Consider the following 25000-nt stretch of genomic DNA (forward strand, 5'->3'; position numbering starts at 1 on the left):
TTCCACATTGTTCATTCACACAGAGCTTTATGTAACTTATGTAACACGGATCACGTGCAGCAGCCGTGGGAAGCCGAGCATTATCTTCACTGCACCACTTCCTCTATCTAATCTCATTACGCAAGCTGCCTTATGGAACAGCAGACAGCCAGACACACAGACAGACAGGCAGACAGACACACAGACAGGCAGGCAGGCAGACAGGCAGGCAGGCAGGCAGGCAGGCAGGCAGGCAGACACACAGGCAGGCAGACAGGCAGGCAGGCGAGGCAGACAGACACACAGACAGGCAGGCAGACAGACAGATAGACAGGCAGACAGACACACAGATAGACAGGCAGGCAGACAGAGAGACAGACAGACAGGCAGGCAGACAGACATACACACAGATAGACAGGCATACAGGCAGACAGGCAGGCAGACAGAGAGACAGACAGACAGGCAGGCAGACGACAGACAGACATACAGACTGATAGGTAGATATAATGGTAGGTAGATAGACAGACAGACAGGTATATTTATAGGTAGATAGATAGACAGATATACAATGGTAGGTAGATAGGTAGATATAATGGTAGGTAGATAGATAGACAGACAGACAGGCAGACAGGTAGATAGACAGACAGACAGACAGGTAGATAGACAGATAGACAGACAGACAGGTAGATAGACAGACAGACAGGTAGCTAGATGTGCAGACAGAGAAGTAGGTACACAGGCAGCCAGACAGGTGAGGTAAACATATCGACTGACAGACAGACAGACAGACAGACAGGCAGGCAGACAGACAGACAGACAGACAGACAGACAGACAGACAGACAGACAGACAGACAGACAGACAGACAGAAGGATAGACAGGCGGGCAGACAGAGAGGCAGAAGGATAGACAGGCGGGCAGACAGACAGACAGGCAGACAGAGAGACAGAAGGATAGACAGATGCACAGGTAGACAGACAGACAGACAGACAGACAGACAGACAGACAGACAGACAGACAGACAGACAGACAGACAGACAGACAGACAGACAGACAGACAGACATAAGAGATAGAGAGAAAAACATTTCAAGCAGGTAGAGGTATAGTCATTATGAATTAATCAGTGATGGCATTTTGGAACGTCTACAGAGACTTAAAGGTAGAATCTTTGATTCTGTGAAACAGCAACCTCTAGGCAAGAGAGTCTCACGTGGTATTGCACTTAGTTTTGCTTGGAAATTTTTTGCTTTGCTCTGACGTGTGGAGTTTAGTAACTTATTATAGTGTGCATTTCTCCAGACCTCCGTTGGCAGAGCCTGAGGTGTGGCCAGCAATAGCAACCCATCCCCCCCTATCCCCACTCAACTCCACCCCACACATCAGACCAGAGGCCTAGATGTCGCCGTTCGACGGCATAGCAGATTCTACCTTGAAATATGACTACAGTTTCCAACATTTGCACGAGCGACAACTTGGGCCCGTCTCTCACCTGGATGGTCGTGTTCCCGCCCTCCAGCAGTGCAATAGCCAATAGGATGCTTTCCTGGAAGACGCGGTCACTGGTGGTGTTCATGATGAGGTCGATGACCAGGTCGGAGGCGCCCTCTTTGTCCAGGTGACACTGCACCTCCGACAGGCTCATCTCCCCTCGACTCAGGGCCCCGGGGCTGCCTAATCCTGCAGGACGGGAGAGGACACGGGGGAGGACACGGGTCAAAGTTCAGGGGTCACCATGGGATCAGGTACATGGCTCTCCTCGTGCTCCAGATCCTTCAGGTGCAGTCAGAGTTGTTTGATTAAACACATTTTTGTTGACATGACTAAAAACATGATTAAAAAGGTACACGTGGTAGTTTTGGGAGAAAAATGTGCAATTCGTTATCTGCCGTGATTGCCACTGTTGTGTACGAGCAACATAATCTACGTTCATGCTTTAGCTTTAGTGCTAAATTCTTTACATTTTTTGTATCCACTTTTTCTCCTTATTTTATATTTTTCTCCCATCCCAATTTCGTCTCGCCAATTCTCCCTTCAATTCTCCCCTCCCCTGTCTCGAACGTTGCTAGACTATGCCTCCCACTGGTCGGCCGCAGTGAAGACCAAGCCTTGCATCACGTGTCCCCTCCGGTACACGAGGAGGCAGCCGTCGCATCTTTTCACCTGAACAGCGCGATCTCTCAGTGGCGAGGAGTAGCACGTGGGAGGCTCACGCTGCCCCTGATACTTCCTGATTCTGCTGTACAGGCGCACCAACCGACCTGTAGGAGTCGCTGTCCACAACGTCCAATCCCCACCCACCGGCTTTCCCACCCTCTAACACCGCCCAATTGTGTTAGTATGAACGACCGGCCAAGCCGGTAGCAACGCCGAAAGCTGGGCTCGTACCCAGCATCTCCTGCGTTAGTGGCGAGCGCCTTGCCCACTGCGCCACTCAGCCACCTTTAGTGCTAAATTCTGATAAAAAAAAATTATAAAAAATGTCACATTATTTTTTAAATGTGGCCAATATCAGATTCCAGTGTGAACTGGTCCCACGCTCCTGAACTGAACTGCATGTGCAAATCAAGTCAAGTTTATTAGTATGTTCCAAACTGGGCAATTCATGTTACAGCAGATAAATAGGAACTCCAAAAAAAAAAAAAACAGCAAACATACATAACAAGAACAAAATGAACAATAACGATGATGGACGTAAACATGGAGGACACTGAAGTCACAGTTTATGGTTTAATTTACAAGTTGAATGCAGTGGAGGCCGGCTAATTAAAACAAATCAGACCTGTATCTGATTTAGGGACCACACCAGTGGTCAGTCTGGTCGGTCCCAAACCAGAATTGAAAAGATCAGATTGCATGTGATTTGTGTCGTTTTACACTGTCGTGAAGAAAACAGGTCTGAGTCACATAATGAGCAAAATAATATCTGATTTGGGCCACTTGGGGCCTGCAGTGTGAATGTAGCCATTAGTGTCCATGGAAACGGAGGGGGAATAGACAGGAGCGCAGCAAGGACTGGTCCGTGGTGGACCAGGGTTTCTAAGAGGGCCATGGAGCATCCTCCCAGACCTTTACTTAAAGGAACATGCCAACATTTTGGGAAATTTGCTTACTGTCTTCTCCAGAGAGAGACAAGAAGATAGATACCAGTTTCCTCTCTGTGCGTTCAGTAGAAAGCTGCATGTGGCTGCATGTTAGCCTAGCTTACCACAATGAATGGAAGCGGACATGACCGGTTAGCCTTCGGGAGAGGTGTTAGTTGGACAATGCCTAGGCTAACCGGTCATGTCTGCTTCCATTCATTGTGCTAAGCTAGGCTAACATGCAACCAGATAGCTTTCTACTGAACGCACAGAGAGGAAACTGGTATCTATCTTCTTGTCTCTCTCTGGAGAAGATGGTAAGCTAATTTCCCCAAATGGTGTGTTCCTTGAACCCTTTCACTGCCACACGACAGAAGGTTAACCCTTTACTATCACACAACCGACGGTGAAAGGGTTAACCGGCTGTCGTGTGGCAGTGAAAGGGTTAACCTTCTGTGTATTGTCGCAGTGAAAAGGGTTAACCGTTTGGTAGAGCGGCAGTGAAAGGGTTAAGTATGACTTAGTGAACTCCATTGACTATACTCTAGGGCCAGGCTTTGTTGCCCATACTGTACGAACTCTGAACTCTGTTGCCTACACTAAAGTCTATACCTGCCTACTGCCTTCAATGATTGGAATTCTGGATTATATCAAACTCGCTCAAGTGATCTGCTTATCCTTAAGGTTCCCAGAGCTTGTTAAACTGCCTTCTCTTTAAGTGCTCCGTACTCTTGGAACTCCCTTCAAGTTTGATACTCTTCCAACCTTTGGACAGTTTATAGCTATGATTAATAACCATTGTACGTCATTTTGTAACTGCTTTTAATCAGCTTTTCCCGTTTCTTGTTTCCTGTTTTTATCTTATTTTAATTTGATTTTATCGTGCTGATTATTTGTTTTTATCTTTGTGTTATTCTATCTCTTTTAATTGCATACTCAACGTCACAGTAAATGAGGGAAACCTCTGTCCCTCGAGTTTAAATAAAGGTTGAATGAACTGCCTGTGCACTGTAATCATAACTACCTACCTCAACCTAGTCTACCCAAATAACCCTGTATGATAGCCATGCACAATAATACTGTATATACAGTATATATACAGTATATATATATATATATATATATATATATATATATATATATATATATATATATATATATATATATATATATATATATATATATATATGCATATATTCCTGTTCAAACATATATTCCTGTTTATATAAACACTGCATATATTATATGTATATCTGTATATATTCCTGTTTATATTCCCACATATATTCCTGTTCAAACATATATTCCTATTTATATACTATATCTATATCTATATCTGTATATATATATATATATAACGGTTTATATTCCCACATATATTCCTGTTTATATACACACTGTACTGTATATACTATATCTGTATATATCCCATACCTACTCTTATTAGTGATACCACTGGCCAGTATGGCTTACTACCATAGTGTATTTATACTTGCATCACTGTACAAAATAATACTGTACACACATCCGATTAGCATATCACTCAGTAGCTTCATCACATGTATTCCATTGTAATCACTTGTTTACCTTTAATCACACCGTATATTGTTAATGCACTTCACCGTTACCGTTTACACTCTGGTTAGATGCTAACTTCTTCTGGTTGTGCTATACCTGTGCTGTACGATGACCAAACATTTGAATCTAATCCAACATTTCCAATCTAATCCAAGACTTTATCCATAATTATTGCCAGGCCCTTAGGAATCTTCAATACACTTATATTTGATATTGATGGAAAGCTAAGGCGTCTTCTCTTAAGTCTACATACACTTAACATAGGCGGCGTTAAGACCTCACCGGAGCTCCCCTCCACCGACTGCCTCTCCTGTTACGGACTAAAACAATGCCGTTTCTCACCTTACATGATTGACTAGGTGACTACACAGATGTACAGACAGACAGAGGAGGTGGGTACACAGATGTACAGACAGACAGAGGAGGTGGGTACACAGATGTACAGACAGACAGAGGAGGTGGGTACACAGATGTACAGACAGACAGAGGAGGTGGGTACACAGATGTATAGACAGACAGAGGAGGTGGGTACACAGATGTACAGACAGACAGAGGAGGTGGGTACACAGATGTACAGACAGACAGAGGAGGTGGGTACACAGATGTACAGACAGACAGAGGAGGTGGGTACACAGATGTATAGACAGACAGAGGAGGTGGGTACACAGATGTACAGACAGACAGAGGAGGTGGGTACACAGATGTACAGACAGACAGAGGAGGTGGGTACACAGATGTACAGACAGACAGAGGAGGTGGGTACACAGATGTACAGACAGACAGAGGAGGTGGGTACACAGATGTACAGTACAGACAGAGGAGGTGGGTACACAGATGTACAGACAGACAGAGGAGGTGGGTACACAGATGTACAGACAGACAGAGGAGGTGGGTACACAGATGTACAGACAGACAGAGGAGGTGGGTACACAGATGTACAGACAGACAGAGGAGGTGGGTACACAGATGTACAGACAGACAGAGGAGGTGGGTACACAGATGTACAGACAGACAGAGGAGGTGGGTACACAGATGTACAGTACAGACAGACAGAGGAGGTGGGTACACAGGCAGGCAGACAGACAATGAATGCTCAATGAACAAGGATTGAACAATAAACAATCGTAACAACCACCAAATGCACTCACAGCACACACATCCACACGCACACACCCACTTTAAACAAACAACTTACTGCTGCACCCACTTTACCCACTTTAGAACACCTAAACACACTTTATATTTATTGGCAAAGAATTTGCACTACAACCCATACCTCATTACACCTTACTGTAAATTGTACCTAAATTGTACCTCATCCCATTTCTGCATTGTACTGTATAGTACAGTATATAGTATATTGTATTGTAACTCAGTTACTTTTCTACTCTGCATTGTACATTGTATATGTATATATTGAACACTTTTTGTCTACGTACTTGACTTCTATTTTATACTTACTATACTTTTTATACTTATCTATTTTTATCTAGCACAATCTCTGGAGCAAAACAGAAAGAGGCATTTTATATAAAAGTATTCTGTACTTCTATATGACAACTAATAAAGAAACTTGAACTTTAAACTTGAAACAGACCGACAGGTGAGGTAAACAGATAGACTGACAGACAGACAGATATACAGTATAGGTAGACAGACGGACAAGAACAAGGGCAAGTTAGAGTACCCGTTACCTAAAAAATTGTAAGCAATTTGCAAACTACCTGAAATTACTCACTAATTACTATCATGTTATAATGTCATTCCAAATAGTCTGAATACACCTGTATATAACCCCTCCAGATACTTACGTATCCACCTGCATATAACCCATAGCTCTGTATGATAGCATAATTATACAAATGCTGTATATACCATATATATATATATATATATATATATATATATATATATATATATATATATATATATATATATATATATATATATATATCCACATACTTACCTGCACATAGGCCTTTTACATATCTAATCTATAGATACTATATCTATATCCATGTGCTGCTCTTACTAGTTACGCTGCTGGACAGTATAACTACTACCATACTGTCTTTACACCCGTATCACTGTACATATTAATACTACAACTCTGTACATACATCCGATTAGCACTTCACCCAGTAGTACTAATTTGCATATCTTATACACATTTTAATCACCTGTACACTGTATATTGCTGTTGCACTCTGGTTGGATGCCAAACTTCTTTTCGTTGTACTGTACTTGTGCTGTATAATGACAATGATATACAATAAATATAAATACATTTGAATCTAATCTAATCTAATCTAATCAAAAAGTTCTACAACAAATCTTTTTTTTAAAAGGACCCACGTTTATTTCCTGTCGCAATGTTTACTAACGCGATAGTCGACAGGAGATAAACTCGGGTCCAACCTGTTACCCCTAGCAACGGAATTAGAGTGAAAACCATCCATACATTCAGTGCTTCAGTATTTTGGAATCGACAGCACATTCCCATTCAGGGCCCCGACTGCAGGGTACATAGAGTCCTCTCAGCTTGGCTCCGGTTTCTGCAACAGGTGCAAGGCTGTTTTCACAGGAAGTAGCCGCGCGTCACCTAGCAACAGTAAGACGAGGATCACACGGGGGGCCGGGGGGGACTTCCTGTCATCTGGAAGGCTGCCAGCGGTCCTGGTGCGACGCGGGAGAGAGAGAGACGGTGATCGTTCCCGGCAGGAGACAAAACTCCCCCCGATATGTACATGCGGCGGAGTATCGACCCTCTGGGACCGTTAGCTGAATAACACAACGTCACTGAATTATGCATCATAGACAGGTGCCACCTGCGTTCGCCGTGTGATAACACTGCATGTGAACATACAGTCCCCGCCATCTGTGTCACACGGCACAATAATACATATTATGCAATCTGGTAATCAGGGTCAACGCTGCATAACACGGCGTGCAACACGAGCCGTCGTTGTTACTAATGTAGGGGCGACGGTGGCTCAGGAGGTAGAGTGGTCGTCTGGTAATTTCCGGAGGTACCTGGTTCGATTCCCGCTCCTCTCGTGTCCTTGAGCAAGACACTTAACCCCTAATTGCTCCCGATGAGCAGGTCGGCACCTTGCATGGTCGCCTCCGCCGTCGGTGTGTGAAATTGTGAGTGAACGGGTCAAATGTGAGAAACAAATTGTAAAGCGCTTTGGAAAAAGCTGCTATATAAATGCACCATTTACCATTTAATGTGTCTCCTGAGCTACACGCTGCAGAAATACAGTTTTCACCCGCGTGTGACAGAAGAGATACCTCGCGCAGAAACGGACGCGCTTCAGTGGTTTGACTATGAAATAACGTCTCCGCTATCAGGGCGGAGATGAGCGCGCTGTGCTTCGTGCACAAAGGGCAGGTCACAGCTCAGGCCTGGGCCTGGTAATGTTAGCCAGCGCAGCACCGGGCACACAGACCGGGCCTCCTTCTTACATAACACACACACTGCTGTCATTGGAAAAGGGGGGATTTTAATTTTTTTTTGTAAGATATTTTTTATGGCATTTTTAAGTGCTTTTTATTGACAGGACAGAGAGAAATTGGGAGAGGGATGGGCGAGGACATGCAACACATGTCCTGGGCCGGATTCTAACGCAGGACGTTGCGATTACGCTGCAAGCGTATTTTACGTGGGGCGCACCGAAGGGCTCTACACACAGAAAGAAGACTTCAAGGGAAGAAAAACATCAGAAGATTTTATTTAATTTTTTTTTTTATAAATGACAGCTGGCCTCTGTCCAATGGGAGCGGTTATTTTCTTATGCCTATTGATACCAAAGCCAGACTTGGAATTGATCCACGGGTCCGTGGGAAGTTCAGCTCAAAGGCCTATGTGATCAACAACCCGGATTGGTTTGATTTGCCTCGTGTGATCATTAACCACTTTGTGCAGATGTCGAATTCGTCCCATTTCTGCCTGTTTTTGTACTGTTCAATTGAATGCATTATAACTCCAGATGTAAACATCCCAGAATAATGTCTTCAATTAAAGAAGACCCTTGTTCCCTTAAATGTAACAACTTGAATCATTGAGTTGAATAATTAAAGTCAGGGGCAGTTTTTTCTTGAGAGAAAAAGGGGAGCTGCATATCTTGTGTTTACAGTGAATCTCTCACTCTTTACAAAACAGATTCAACTTTAGATTTTCTGGTTCACACACTTCTTGTACCAAATCTGAGGCTTGCAAGCAGCCAGACCCGGGTCTTGCTCAACGCTGCAAGCGGCAAGACCTGAAGCCAAGCAACTGGCCTGTTCCAACCGGCACGCTCTCCGAACGGCCACGCCCTAAGTGGCCACGCCCCGAATGGGGATTGCACTAGTTTATGCAATTCCAAGACTGTTTAGGGACACCAGTACAATAATCAAATGCACAATTTTTGGAATCGATGAAAATAATGTGTACTTATAGTATAAAGTGGGCACTGCTAATACTGTACACGGGCTGTCCAAAAACATTTGTAACAGACTCAAATGCACCGTCAGTGCAAGGATTAAGTTATTACTGCATGGTGACAACACAGGACAATACAGTTCCTCTATATTAGACCCATCACGATAATTACTCTACTCATTGTACGATATATGGACATGAACCCGATAATTTTGCAGACGTCGATAATTGCCGTTTACGTACAGTAAGTGTTTGTTTACATAGAATGTCCCCAAAATTTGTAGCCAGTCGTGCTACTTCTGTCCCTCTCGCCTCAGTCTGCTCTCTGTGGGAGGCGGGGCTCGGGGCTCTCTGTGGGAGGCGGGGCTCGGGGCTCTCTGTGGGAGGCGGGGCTTGGGGCTCTCTGTGGGAGGCGGGGCTCGGGGCTCTCTGTGGGAGGCGGGGCTCTCTGTGGGAGGAGGGGCTGCGTCTATACTATTACCAACCGATTTCCAGTTCCGCGTTCGCGTTCTGCGATCTGATTGGCCACTGATGTTTCTGGTCATGTGACATGTGCGAAAATCGCGTGACGCCTGTTTCTGCGCCTATTTCCGCCTCGAACAGCAGCAAACTACCTAACGCCTAGTTTATCACTGGTTAAGCTTAGGCGACTCTTGCGAAGTTGGTTAAGGTTAGAGTTTGGAATCAGGGCAGGCGTTCTATCGCCCTGCTCTAAGACAAACTCTAACCTTAACCAACTTCGAAAGAGTGCCTAAGCTTAACCGGTGATAGAAACAGGCGTCACACGATTGGCGCAGATGTCACATGACCAGAAACGTCAGTGGCCAATCAGATTGCAGAACGCGGAACTGGAAATCGGTTGGTAAAAGTAATGATGTGGGAGGCGGTGCTCAGCAGCAGTTCCTCCAGCACAGTGACTCGACTACAACACACACACACACACACACACACACACACACACACACACACACACACACACACACACACACACACACGCGCGCACACGCACACAGAGTGGACGGCAGGCAGCAGTGAAGCAGCCAGGTGAAGTGTAGAGATAACGTGTCACTCCGGGCTAGTGGGTGTTTTTCCTGACGACTGCACAATTCAAGCCGTTTGGAAGAATAAATTGACTTGGTTTCAAAGCCGCATTTCACAGCTCTGGTGCGAGAACATTTTGGGTTTAAGCCCCGAATGAGAGAGGAGAGCCCATTGATGCCGTGGATGATGTATGTCAACAGGGACGACAGTGGGCTCAGGAGGTAATTAGAAGGTTCCCGGTTCGACTCCGGCTCCTCCCACGGGCAGCGTGTTCGAAGTGTCCTTGAGCAAGGCGCTATTTTCCGTCAGTCAGGAGAGGCTCTGTGTTTTGCGTCACGCATCAGACTCAAAGAGTCACGACGGGATGAGGCAGGAGCACAAACTCTGTCATTACTCGCACCCTTGAGTGTCTGCATGTCTCTCTTGAGTGTCTGCATGTCTCTCTTGAGTGTCTGCATGTCTCTCTTGAGTGTCTGCATGTCTCTCTTGAGTGTCTGCATGTCTCTCTTGAGTGTCTGCATGTCTCTCTTGAGTGTCTGCATGTCTCTCTTGAGTGTCTGCATGTTGTCTGCATGTCTCTCTTGAGTGTCTGCATGTCTCTCTTGAGTGTCTGCATGTCTCTCTTGAGTGTCTGCATGTCTCTCTTGAGTGTCTGCATGTCTCTCTTGAGTGTCTGCATGTCTCTCCTTCAACGTCCTCTCCGCTCCCCTTATTTTTATTTTCAAAAGAATCTGCTGTAGGCCGCTTCATTTTGCCACTTGCTTGCTTGAATGGGTTGAATAGGCAATAGTCTTCACAAGATAATTGTTTTGGACTACGCCAAAGGTGCCAGTCAGGGAGGCGAGGAGCGATATTACAGGCTGTAGTCAGACGTGCCCGACAGGCTCAGCTAATAGAAAGACAGGCAATACCAGTGCAATGTGTCAAAATATGATCTGAAAATAGATGACATGACTGCGTCTTTGTTTTAATGAACCATTCGACTTCACCACTAAGTGCCACTAAGTAATCGTAATCGAGAGCTCTGAAATGCCAACATTGGTCATTGCTAAATGGAGTGAGATCCTCACGCTATAATATCATTATATCCGTGGCATAAAATGGTCTTAAGATCACCATTAGTTCTGGGAAAATATATCGCCAACTCAATATCGATGTTTACACAGAAACACAGAGATAAGGGAGGGCCCTACCTGGACGCGTCTATTCTTTTACCAACGGATTTCCAGTTCCGCGTTTGCGTTCTGCGATCTGATTGGCCACTGATGTTTCTGGTGCGATCTGATTGGCCACTGACGTTTCTGGTCATGTGACATGTGCGCCCAATCGCGTCACGCGCCCATTTCCGCCTCGAACAACAGCAAACTACCTAACGCCTAGTTTATCATTGGTTAAGCTTAGGCGACTCTTTCGAAGTTGGTTAAGGTTAGAGTTTGGAATCAGGGCTGGTGTTCTATCGCCCTGCTCTAAGACAAACTCTAACCTTAACCAACTTCGAAAGAGTGCCTAAGCTTAACCGGTGGCAGAACTTGCCGTCACACGATTGGCGCGACCAGAAACGTCAGTGGCCAATCAGAGCGCAGAACGCGAACGCGGAACTGGAAATCCGTTGGTAAAAGTATTCAGGCTACCTGGACCACAGTCGGTTACTCTCACCTGATTGGCTCTTGATGGGTCCTACTGGACTGAGGGGCCCGTTGCTGAAGGTCGTCAGGCTGTCCCTCCGCCCCCCATTCCTGTGGAAGTTACCATAGTAACGGTTCACCAGGATCTGTCTCAGTGCCTCTCCCTACAAAGCAAGGGGGGGGGGGGGATGGAAGTTCTTAAGGGTATGATGTCATAAACAAGAAAGGTTAAGGGGGAGCAGGCCTACAATATCTAGAATGATACATTTACATGTGTAGGTTTAGTCATTTAGCTCACGCTTTTATCCAAAGAGACTTCTGTACAACAGGTCAGCAGGAAGGGTACAACTCTGGCAGCTAAGGTAAGTAAGATTGTTCGTCAAACAGTGTTGAACTTGAGTGCTACAGTCTTGAGTGCCTAGTAGTAAAGACATAATTAGCATAGTAGGTAATAATATAGGCAAGGTAGATTACTTGGTAGCAATGTTTTCAATCTTTTTTTCTCATTTCAGATATTGATTGAAGAAGTGTGATTTTAGTCGACGGGTTTCGGCTGTCCTGACTGCGGTGGGAAGTTCGTTCCACCATTCAATGACCCCCCCCCCCCGAGCTCGGATAGGAGTGGGTCTAAGGGGGCCAGAAGATGCAGAGTGGGAGGGTCTTGAGGGTGTGATGATAAGATAATGATAAGATAACGACAGGGGATGGGGCGTGTCATGGTAGAAACGTTCAACGTAGTCAACGTTGAATACAACACCAGGGCTGTGGCCTGTCCTCTCACTATCATTATTCTAGTACAATATCAGGCCACCCACGCTGTACTTTCTATGGATATATTATATATATATATATATATAACATTGCATATGCTGATGAAACCCACCGAAACAAACCTGAGCAGACCGATGAGTCATGTACGCGCCGTGACGTACATCTCGAGGACGAGCGCAAACTCAAGATTCCTACACGACGGCTCGTTTATCTCCCAGGCTAAATGCGACTTTACGCCGCCCCGCCCCCCACCTCCCCCGCCCCCGGCGAGCTCGTTAGGTTTAGCCTCCTCATCAGTAACCCTGCGTAGCAACAGGAGTGTGGGGCCACCGGGTTCCAGACACAGGCCCACCCGAGGCCCACCCTCCCACGCCGTGACTCATCCGGCTGACGACCAGTCGGCGGTGGCGGCACGACTCCGCTGTTGTCACGGCAACCGCAGCCCACCGCTACCTGGCGGATCTCCCGCGGGGACGAGTGGAGGGGTGGTGTGTCTACGTGCGTGCGTGTGTTTGTTTGTTTGTTTGTTTGTACGTACGTGCGTGTGTGTGTGTGTGTGTGTGTGTGTGTGTGTGTGTGTGTGTGTGTGTGTGTCTGTGTACACGTTGTTGTCAACCGTGGGTGGGCTTTTGAAAGCATTACATAAATTGCTGCTGCCATGGCGATGCTCCGGACGTCGGGATTGGTTAATCTAGGAGAGATGAAGTGGAGCAGCCTCCTCTTCCATTGGCAGGGGGTGCCAATCAATGGGTATTGTGTGTATTATTGTGTGCTACATGGCAAACAATAGCACCGTAGCTCTATGAATAATTGTGCTCGTGGAACTATATCAATGACTTGCTCCAGTTTTGGTTTCCTTGGAGACTGCATTACCAGGACATTGACGTCACCAGGCAGCCAATTCCATACCCACAAAATATACATTCCACAACAGAGACAGGATTGTGTGTTCTTCTTTGAGAAACGGAACGTGATATCCTCAGGTCAAGTGTTCCTTTATTAATAATCCCCTCGGTGAAATGCAAGTGTCATAGCAGTATGGAGGGGGGTATAGGTAGGACAGGGTGTAATAATAATAGTTCATTATTACCATTATTATCCATTATTCTTAAAATCTTGTTGACTTAATATGAAACAAATATGGAAAGCTCTGATCGCCTTTTGTTATTATCAATTACAAATCAGCCACGTCATACACAGTCCATGCAATCCTAAAATAATTAGACACAGGTTTGCAGAGATGTCCGTTCCAAGTGAAGGAATTGTCCCTGATCAACCAAATCCATTCTCTCCCTACATCTTTATGTTTTAAATTTGTTATTTTTTTTTACTAAAAGTTGGTCTGTGCACCTTTAGAAGCTGATTATAATCTGAAAGGCATGCCCACTTCCACTGGAAGTGTCTGAATCGTCTGCATGTACTGAAGAGACGTGGACACTGAAACAATATGATATCAATACTGGTTGAGGAAGCCAATAACACCATTGAAAATGGATATTATGTTGGTTTATGTGTCCTTGAAAGTCTCCTTGTCTGGAATGTGACCTTGTCTGCGATCCAGACAGGACTGGCTTCTTTCTACACGGCAGGAGGGAGGTGGGAGAGTTTGACAATGATGCAATGGTCTACTAGTGAAAATGCAACATTATGTTACCAGTGTTTACACTGATCAAAGGGTCTAACGAGCAGGGGAGCAAGATTTGAAGGTTGTTCGTTTAAACCAATGGGAAGCCAATAGAGGCCTTGCATGGAATGTTTGTGTAGTTCTTCCAACATGGTTGCCTGTAACATAGAAACCATTGTTTTGTACATCGTCTGATAATCTGAAGGTTCCCGGTTTGATTCCGGCTTCTCCCGGATGGATGTCGAAGTGTCCTTGAGCAAGACACTTAACCCCTAACTGCTCCCGATCGCCTCCGCCGTCGGTGTGTGAATGTGTGAGTGAATGGGTGAATGTGAGGCATAAGTTGTAAAGCGCTTTGTTTCATATGATCAATTACAAATAAGCCACGTCATACACAGTCCATGCAATCCTAACATAATTAGAGACAGGTTTGCAGAGATGTCCGTTCAGTGAAGGAATTGTGGAATTGAGGGAAGCCCCTTAATCAATCCCTGTCTCCTGAGCCGTTCAGCCATTGTGTTGTGCCAGTGTATGACCGAAAACCACCTGGAGAAGAACCACAGAACAGGAGATGAAGAAAGAAGGGCTGTCCTGGCAAGATCTGGAGCGGAGGGCACAAGACCGAAGAGGATGGAGGAGCTTCGTCGATGGCCTATGTTCCTTTGGGAATTTAAAGGCCTAAGACATAAGACAAGAAGAGTGTATGGCAGCCATTGAGCCTGCATAGCCCAAGGTTGGGTGCTACCAGTGGTGGTGAAGGAGGCAATTTCCACCCTACATTGTGGGGAGCGCTTTGAGTGTCTAGAAAAGCGCTATACAAATGTAATGATCATTCATTCATAAAAGCTGCTATATAAAGTGCAGTCCATTTACATGGCACTGGAAGAGGCAACGGTTGATATAATAAACTGGTGTTTTATTACTGGATCTGTGGTAAACAAGTCACGGTACAACAGTAACATGTTTCCCCCCGTTTCACCTACTCTACCGCTGCACAGAAATTAGGCATTTCCTTTTGAAAGTGGTTACCAATGGTTACAGGCAGCCATGCTGGAAGAAAAATACCTACATTCTGTGGAAGGCAAATTTGAAATTTATTTGAAGGATAAACCCCTTGAGATATGCTATCTCGTTTTCGAGGGGGTCCTTTTTTTTTTTTTGCGCTGCAAACCCTACACACTGGCACCACATGACCCCGAGAGTTCAATATCACGGTCTTAAATGAACCAATCCCACCACATGAAAAAGATCCGATTCAGGTTAGCGAAGCTGGGTATTTAACTGTGGAGTGAGTTCAAACCTCCCATGACCGAGCTCCGTGCCGTGGGAGATCAGGCCTTCTGCTCTGCTGCCCCGGGTCTGTGGAACGCTCTCCCCGACCGCCTGAGGACACAACACTCTGTGGAACGCTCTCCCCGACCGGCTGAGGACACAACACTCTGTGGAACGCTCTCCCTGACCGGCTGAGGACACAACACACTGTGGAACGCTCTCCCCGACCGGCTGAGGACACAACAGACTGTGGAACACTCTCCCTGACCGGCTGAGGACACAACAGACTGTGGAACGCTCTCCCTGACCGGCTGAGGACGCAACAGACTGTGGAACGCTCTCCCTGACCGCCTGAGGACACAACACTCTGTGGAACGCTCTCCCCGACCGCCTGAGGACACAACACTCTGTGGAACGCTCTCCCTGACCGCCTGAGGACACAACACTCTGTGGAACGCTCTCCCTGACCGCCTGAGGACACAACACTCTGTGGAACGCTCTCCCCGACCGGCTGAGGACACAACACTCTGTGGAACGCTCTCCCTGACCGCCTGAGGACACAACACTCTGTGGAACGCTCTCCCCGACCGGCTGAGGACACAACACTCTGTGGAACGCTCTCCCCGACCGCCTGAGGACACAACACTCTGTGGAACGCTCTCCCTGACCGGCTGAGGACACAACAGACTGTGGAACGCTCTCCCTGACCGGCTGAGGACGCAACAGACTGTGGAACGCTCTCCCTGACCGGCTGAGGACGCAACACACTGTGGAACGCTCTCCCTGACCGGCTGAGGACACCACAGACTGTGGAACACTCTCCCCGACCGCCTGAGGACACAACACACTGTGGAACGCTCTCCCCGACCGGCTGAGGACACAACAGACTGTGGAACATTCTCCCCGACCGGCTGAGGACACCACAGTCTGTGGAACACTCTGTGGAACACTATTTTTGTATCTTTAGATCCTGATGCTTCTTTTTTATCTGTTGTTTTTCTTTAGATACTGATATGCTTCTTTTTATCTGTTGTTTTTCTTTATATATATTTACTGTTGTTGTATGTCCGTTCTATTTTATCATTTTTAGACTATTTTTAAACTTAATCATTTTAAACTACTTTATTATTTGTATTACTGAATAGAGAGCCTATTAGGATGCTAGATCCTAATGTATTATTATTATTATTATTATTATTATTATTATTATTATTATTATTATTATTATTATTATTATTATTATTATTATTATTATTATTATTATTATATACTGATATGCTTCTTTTTATCTGTTGTTTTTCTTTATATACTGATATGCTTCTTTTTATCTGTAGTTTTTCTTTATATACTGATATGCTTCTTTTTATCTGTAGTTTCTCTTTATATACTGATGCTTCTTTTTGATCTGTTGTTTATCTTTAAATAATGATATGATTTTGCATATCTTGTATGTCACAAATGTAACAGTACTGTGTATGTGTATGTATTGTCATAAATGTCATGATATATATCTGTATATCTGTACGGCCCCCGGAAATGTCCAAACCCCCGCCCCCCCCACCCCCTCCTAATGTACAGTTTCCTCCCCCTCGTATGTATATATTTTCTGTTAGGATCTCTGTTAAACAGTACTGTATATTTGCATATCTTGTATGTCACAAATGTAACAGTACTGTATACCTGTATGTCATGTACTGTATGTCAGAAATGTCATGATATATATCTGTATGTCGTGTATGTCATAAATGTCATTATGAATTGAAAATGGAGGACCCTGATGTAAACAAGACGAAAGTCTTTCTCTGGTCTGCATCCCCTTAACAATTGTGTGTATTGATGAGCCGTACTGTATTGTACCCATTCTGCAATCTGTTAATAAAGTTTTTTATTAATCAATATACTGATGCTTCTTTTTTATCTGTTGTTTTTCTTTAGATCCTGATGCTTCTTTCTTATCTGTTGCATTAAATGTTTCTAACCTGTAGCACTTTGAGATTGTTGAATGTAAAGTGCAATATAAATAAAAGATTATTATTAGCATCATTATTATTATTACACCAAGAAGAAGGGGCTACCACGTGACGTTTCAACCTTGTTACGTGAACAACTGTGAAGCAAGTAAAACAACTGTTGAGTGCACCTGCCGGTGAAGTTCTACAGTTCTTTTTTTTTTTTTTTATTTGTCTTTTTCCCCCTCCATTTTCCTCCGATTTTCTCCCATCCCAATGTTAGTCGTATGCCAATTCCCAGTCCCTTCCTGGTCGCTGCGCTTTACCCCCCACAGTCAGATCATTTGGGAGAGTGGAGGCTACCACGTGCTTCCTCCGACACACGTCCAGCCAATCACCGCTTCTTTTCACCTGGCAGCGCGGATTCTCATTGAGAGGGCGTAGCGTGTGGGAGGACCACACTATCCCCCTCACGTCCAATCCGCGCTTAGCAGGCGCCCCGACCGAACTGTAGGAGTCGCTGTTTACAACGACCCGGACCCACCCCACCAGCTTCTCCCACCCTCTGATACAGCCAATTGTATCAGTGCAGACGGCCAGCCAAGCTGGTGACAACCCCGGAGCTGTGAGCTGGATTCGAACAGGCGAACCAAGCTCACAGCTCCGGGGCTGGTGACGAACGCAATCTCCGCTCGACCACCTAACCGGCTGAAGTTCTACAGTTCTATAGTGTATTGGTAAACTGCAAATAGTAGCCTATTGATAAAGAAAATCAATACATGTCCTCTAATCTCACCACATGGATATAATGGAGACGCGTTGAGGAGAAGCGAGGAGGAAGGATGATCCTTCCACCGATAAAAGCAGTTCATTATGTAGACATGTCAGTCAACTGTCACCACCCGCGTCATCTCAGCCCCACTGATGCGTTAAGCCAAGGATGGTATCCAGGGCAACGAGCGTCATCGGATCACCCAGTGAGATAGATACTTGAATCCACGGAAGAAGGCAGCTTATGACCCACCATTTTCATTATTCTATAGCTATGGGCTCAATGATTGGTTGTTTCTGAGCAGAGTGCTTGGGTCCTCTTAACCTCGTTCCCATTTTTATCTCCTCCGTGAAATAAAGCCTGGTAAAGAACTACGGCCGAAAGTGTGTATGGGGTAGAATTTCCGGTGTATGTACTTCCCCTGGAAGCTGCCTCCGAACGGACCAAACTTTTCCCGAATCCTGTCGGCAAACAAGCTAGAACGTCCCGGTCATGTAGTAAATTCTTCAGGCAAAGCCGCTGCAGTGGCTTAAACGAGTAAATATTGTGCACTTCACACGTTTCTATAATTGTTTTGTCGAAACCGGAAAGCCTGTAGCCTGTACTTCCTGTACTTCCGTTTACACACTTTAGGGGGCATATCTTTACCAGCCTCGGGTCCTCTAGTCCAGGTTGAGCAGACATGGTGTGACCTGAGGTAACTATCTGGTCCTGTACTAGTGTTAGACGGAGCAGACATGGTGTGACCCGAGGTACCTACATTTACATTTAGTCATTTAGCTGATGCTTTTATCCAAAGCGACTTACAAGTTCTGTACGACAAGTCATCAGGAAGGGCACAACTCTATCAGCTGAGTAACAATGTTCATCAAGGTGTTGAGTGCTACAGTGTAGGTTCGTTTATTAGGACAAGTGCATGACAGTAAGGTTAGTTAGGGTTAGATACTTTTTTTCTTTTCTTTTTCAGATAATGGTTGAAGAAGTGCGTCTTTAGTCGACGGCGAAAGATTGGACGGGTTTCGGCTGTCCTAACTGGGGTGGGTAGTTCATTCCACCATTGTGGGGCAAGGACTGAGAAAAGGCAGGTTCTCCTTGATGACCCTCCCGGAGCTCGGATAGGAGTGGGTCTGAGACGGCCAGAAGATGCAGAGCGTAGGGGTCTTGAGGGTGTGTAGTTAGAGACCATTGACCGGAGGTAGGCGGGAGCGGTTCCCTTTGCCGCACGGTATGCTAGGTCGAGGGCCTTGAAGCCTATTTGTGCGGCCATGGGGAGCCAGTGCAGGTCCCTAAGAAGTGGGGTGACATGGGCCGACTTCGGTAGGTACCTACCCTCCCCTGGTCCTGTACTAGAGTTAGACGGAGCAGGCGTGGTGTAAACCTGAGTTACCTATCTGCTCCTGTACTAGTGTTAAACGGAACAGGCGTGGTGTAAACCTGAGGTACCTACTAAGGCTGAGCCCGAATGTTCGAACGTTCGTTCGTTACGTTGGCATTTGAATTCTGAATCAAAATTAAAATTTTATATTTTTTATAAAAATTCTTAATTATTTTTTATATAAACGTTATTTTGATTTTTTTTTTAATATAAAAAAAGGTTCGAACGTTCGTTCGAAAAACCCTGACGAAGTTTGAATCCCAAAAACAGGCTTCGGGGACAGCCTTAGTACCTACCCTCCTCTGGTCCTGTACTAGTGTTAGACGGAGCAGGCGTGGTGTGACCCCAGGTACCTACCCTCCTCTGGTCCTGTACTAGTGTTAGACGGAGCAGGCGTGGTGTGACCCCAGGTACCTACCCTCCTCTGGTCCTGTACTAGTGTTAGACGGAGCAGGCGTGGTGTGACCCCAGGTACAGACGCAGCGCTCAAAAATCAAACCAATTCTGCTGCTTGTCTGCTGCTTGTTGCTGCTTGTGTGCCACTTAAGTCTACTCAGGTGTTAATTTTCCAGGGGTGTTGGCTGGGGGAACAAAGGGAGGGTAGTTAACTTAAGTGCTTCCCCAGGGAGGGGGTCGGGGGCTACTGCCCTCACACCCCCAAAATAATTTTTATATGGGCAGTCTGACTTGGGGTACTGACCATATATTAGTGTTGCAATGCATGATAAGTAAACAGTGAAAAAAGCTAAGAAATCTGATGGGGCTGGGACATTTGGGACGAATAAAAATTTAAGATGAAAATCTGCCCAGCCTGTGGGAGGAAGTGGAGGTGTGAAATCTGGCCCGGTCAAGAACAATAGAGGAGTGGTAGAGAGTGGTAGAGAGGCATGAGAGGTTTGAGTTTTGAGTGCTGTATCTGTACCTACCCTCCTCTGGTCCTGTACTAGTGTTAGACAGAGCAGGCGTGGTGTGACCCCAGGTACCTACCCTCTCCTCTGGTCCTGTACTAGTGTTAGACGGAGCAGGCGTGGTGTGACCCCAGGTACCTACCCTCCTCTGGTCCTGTACTAGTGTTAGACGGAGCAGACATGGTGTGACCCGAGGTACCTACTAAGGCTGAGCCCGAATGTTCGAACGTTCGTTTGTTACGTTGGCATTTGAATTCTAAATCAAAATTTAAATTTTGTATTTTTAATAAAAATTCTTTTTTAATTTAAATTTTTTATGTCTATTCATTCTGTTTAAACAATGGGGTTTCTCTTCACAGTTGCAGATAAAGAGTAGGCTACACTAATACTATTATAGTATTAAAAAAAACTGCTGAGTTATATTCATTAAAGAAAATTGATTTAATAAAAAAGAGACTAATTTAATCAGATTAATCACTTTATTCAAATTGAGGATTTAGTTTGAGGATATTTATATATATATATATAAAAATATATATATATTTTGAAAAAAACTAAATTTTTTATATTAAAAACGAGGGTTCGAACGTTTGTTGGAAAAACCCTGACGAAGTTCGAATCCCAAAAACAGGCTTCGGGGACAGCCTTAGTACCTACCCTCCTCTGGTCCTGTACTAGTGTTAGACGGAGCAGGCGTGGTGTGACCAGTGGCGTAGGGCAGTGCGGTGCGGGGGAGCCCCGGAGTTTAGGGGGCCCCGCCCCCACTGTAGGCTATCATCTTAGTTTTCGTACTAACGCAGGAACAGGGCGCAGAGGGCGGGCCCCCCCCTCCCTGCTATGTTGCTAAGCACCCCATCCCCGTCATGTGTACGCTGTAGAATTATTTGCTCACCTGCGATAGGGCTAGCCGGCTGATAACTAATGTTCATTGGCAGGCAGGGCAGCGTTCAAAACAAAGCGGGAAGCGCCGGTAAAAATGAAGCGCAAATACCCGAGCGGTGCTCAGAAAAACAAGATGAGAGCGAAAGCCGAACAGGAGACGGCAAAGCTACCAAAAATAACATCATTGTTCCAGCAGGCAGCAGAGGTAGACTGACTCTATCGTTACTGAAGATGCATCGGTAGTAAGCTCCCCACCCAGCCCGGCCACCGCTAGCAACCCCCCGGTCAGCTCCGAGTCCAGGCAGACAGCAGACAGACATCCCTGTCAGGACACCATCCACGCGTCGCTACAGCCGCCCAGACAGGTTAGAATAATAGAATGTTTTATTCGCCATAACCAGTACGAGTAGGCTACAGGTTACATTGGAATTGGAATCTAATCCGTAAAATTTTTAGTACATGGTTTAAATTGTGCGCATAACACGCCATAAGTTCGATAAGAAATTACCGAACAGCCAGCACAAAATTATGTTGCTGTCCATTATGTTTGTTACTTTTGTTATTTCCCCCCCTATGTAAAGCGACCTTGGGTCTTTTGAAAGGCGCTATATAAAATTAAGCTATTATTATTATTATTATTAACGTTTCTAGTATTGAGAGCCGACACGCGCGCAGTCTAGATTTAAAGAGTGTTGGACTTTGCGCAGAAGAATGCCAGGAGACGTGCTCGTATAAAATAATAGGCCTACTACAATAGAAAGCAGCTCCTGACTGCATCCTCTAGCCTATAGGATGTGTTTTGTTTGTTTTTTTGTAGGCTACTTTTCTTTTATACAAAATTATGTTATGTGAACCGTTCCGTTGTGTGAACTCAAATAATGATATGGCTATAACGTTCTACAATACCTTCATGTTACAAAAAAAAAATACAAAGCCACTTGTTTTTGTCAATGAATGATGCCTGAAAAAATAAACATAAAAAAAAAAGCTTTAAGTGGCCGCAATGTCACTTTATTATTGATTTAGGGGAGTGGGCGGGGCCCCATGGTCCGACCTTGCGGGGGAGCCCCGAAATACGCCACTGGGTGTGACCCCAGGTACCTACCCTCCTCTGGTCCTGTATTAGTGTTAGACGGAGCAGGCGTGGTGTGACCCCAGGTACCTACCCTCCTCTGGTCCTGTACTAGTGTTAGACGGAGCAGGCGTGGTGTGACCCCAGGTACCTACCCTCCTCTGGTCCTGTACTAGTGTTAGACGGAGCAGGCGTGGTGTGACCCCAGGTACCTACCCTCCTCTGGTCCTGTACTAGTGTTAGACGGAGCAGGCGTGGTGTGACCCCAGGTACCTACCCTCTCCTCTGGTCCTGTACTAGTGTTAGACGGAGCAGGCGTAGTGTGACCCCAGGTACCTACCCTCCTCTGGTCCTGTACTAGTGTTAGACGGAGCAGGCGTGGTGTGACCCCAGGTACCTACCCTCCTCTGGTCCTGCAGCAGTTTCTCGGGCTGGTTCAGATCCAGCTCCTGGGTGCAGCAGCAGCAGCGAGGTGGGTTAGTGCAGCAAGCCCGTAGAAACAAAGAGAGGATTAGTCTTCATGCAACACGGCCAGGATCAACAACTACAGGGTCAATAAACAAGACGACGCACCGTTCACACAGTGTTGTGTACGTGAGGCATGCAGAGGTCTGCCGTGAGCGCCATGCCGCCCACTTTGGCGTAGAGAGTGGGGGGTTATATATCAGGGTTAGGAAAGGGTTGGTGAGGCAGTAGTCTAAACCGTTGACTAGCATTCCATGAGTGAAGGTTAGAGGGCGGGAAACTCCAAAGTGAAAACAGGTTCCCTTGAACCACAACCACATCTCATCGGCCCAGAAGAGCATTCTTAGCATGTCCCAATGTGCCATATCTCATGTTCTGATTTCTACGTATCTGTCTATCTATCCGTCTATCTATCTATCTATCCGTCTGTCTGTCAAGATGATGACTCAAGCAAACAAGTGAGATGCCGGTTTATTTTTACAAAAAGGGTTAACACCAATAGAATAAATCCAGCAACCCTATAGTATATATTGTGTCTGTGCCAAGTGAACGTGTTTGGTGAAAGGCAGCGTGCCAGTTAAATCATTACATAAAGAGAAACACTGGAAGGGGAGGAGAGGAGGGGAGAGGAGAAAGGAGAGAGGAGAATAGAGGAGAGGTGAGGAGAGGGGAGGATGAGAGGATGAGAGGAGAGAGGAGGAGAAGCGGGGGAGAGGAGAGGATATAGGAGAGGAGAGAGGAGAGGATATAGGAGAGGAGAGAGGAGAGGAGAGGAGATGAGAGAACACAGAGCCGCTTAGAGAGCCCATCTGTCACTAAAACGAGAGAGACATAGAGAGAGAGAGAGAGAGAGAGAGAGAGAGAGAGAGAGAGAGAGAGAGAGAGAGAGAGAGAGAGAGAGCAAAAGAGAGAGCAAAAGAGAGAGAAAGGAGACATAGAGAGGAAAACAGAGATAGACAGAGAGACAGAAAGACAGAGAAAGAGAGAGAGGAAGACAGAGAGACACAGAGAGAGAGAGAGAGAGAGAGAGAGAAAGGAAGACAGAGAGAGAGGAAGCCTTATCCAGGGCTGTGGTAGAGTGCATAAGGGGACAGTGAGGTCACAACCTACTGTATGTTATTAGTTGATGCTGGACTCTACTGTGTGTTTCCAAACGTTCTATCCATTCTCTCCATTAAATGTCAAAGCGGGCGGAGACTCCGTCAGATGCCCTCCCCCCTCGCCACATCACATCAAACCCTGCTGCTGATCAGCAGATACACGTAGCGCTAACGGCCTAACGGTCTGACCACAGCCGCCGCAGAGTAACCCCCCCCCCCCGCCTCCTCACCGCCGCGTGTTGTGCCAGGCTGGAATCTCCCCGTGGTGAGAAGCCCCCCGATCAGCGTCTCGCCTCTCGTCTTGTACGTGTAGCTACACAGACGCACATACAGTCGCACACAAACACACACACAACATCTAACCTCAAATCATGGCCGTTACAAAATCAGGTCTGCGACCACCATGACCATTAGCAAGTCACGTCGCAGTCCAGCTGCCCAGCCCCTGTATGCTTGCCTACTAGCCTGACTGTCCTGATTGTGATTATGTGGTTATGTGATTTATGATTATGTATATGTGTGCCTGCCTATACGGTGTTTATACATGTATAGCTTTGATTTGTCCCTGTACACTGTTTTTTTTTTTTTTTTATAGATGCACGAATGCCTAGTGAGTGAATGTACAGAATATGTTTCAAACTGTTTTTATATTAGCTTTAATGTCCTTCTATTTTTCTATGTTTCTTTTCTGGCTTAAACATCTAGCCCAGAGACTACAACTGAAAACTAGCAACCCTGCTAATGTTGGCCTATTTACAGTTTTTATGAATTTGTATTCATTTATAAATGTATATAAACTGTTGATTGATATTATGCACTGTCCCTGATCAAATAAACTGAGTAAACTCAACTAAACATCCCCCCCGTCAAGGTGTTTTTCAGCGCGTGCGAATGTGCGTGTGTTTGCACATGGTCTGATCGACAGGGACACCCGCGCTCTACCGCAGCGCCGCCTGCCGCGTCCGGCCTCGTGAACACGGAGAGAGTGGCCCTGAATCAAAACAACGCGCTGCTCCGTCATTTTCACGGCACTTGACCTACTTCCTGTCAGAACTGTCAAACGGCTTCCACCTTTTTCACC

General features: G+C 45.8%; 1 protein-coding gene across 1 annotated transcript in view; it reads right to left on the bottom strand.

Moving 5' to 3' along the window:
• The window catches only part of LOC311229533 (inositol 1,4,5-trisphosphate-gated calcium channel ITPR1-like), a 323615-nt gene that overhangs the window by 120560 nt on the left and 178055 nt on the right, over nucleotides 1-25000 (bottom strand). Inside the window, 4 exon segments of the mRNA XM_084315609.1 lie at nucleotides 1469-1656; nucleotides 6818-6886; nucleotides 11761-11893; nucleotides 22756-22803. Of these exon segments, the coding sequence (XP_084171735.1) occupies nucleotides 1469-1656; nucleotides 6818-6886; nucleotides 11761-11893; nucleotides 22756-22803 (438 nt within the window).

Source organism: Notolepis coatsorum, assembly GCF_963971535.1.
Source record: "Notolepis coatsorum genome assembly, chromosome: 6".
Lineage (NCBI taxonomy): Eukaryota > Metazoa > Chordata > Actinopteri > Aulopiformes > Paralepididae > Notolepis > Notolepis coatsorum.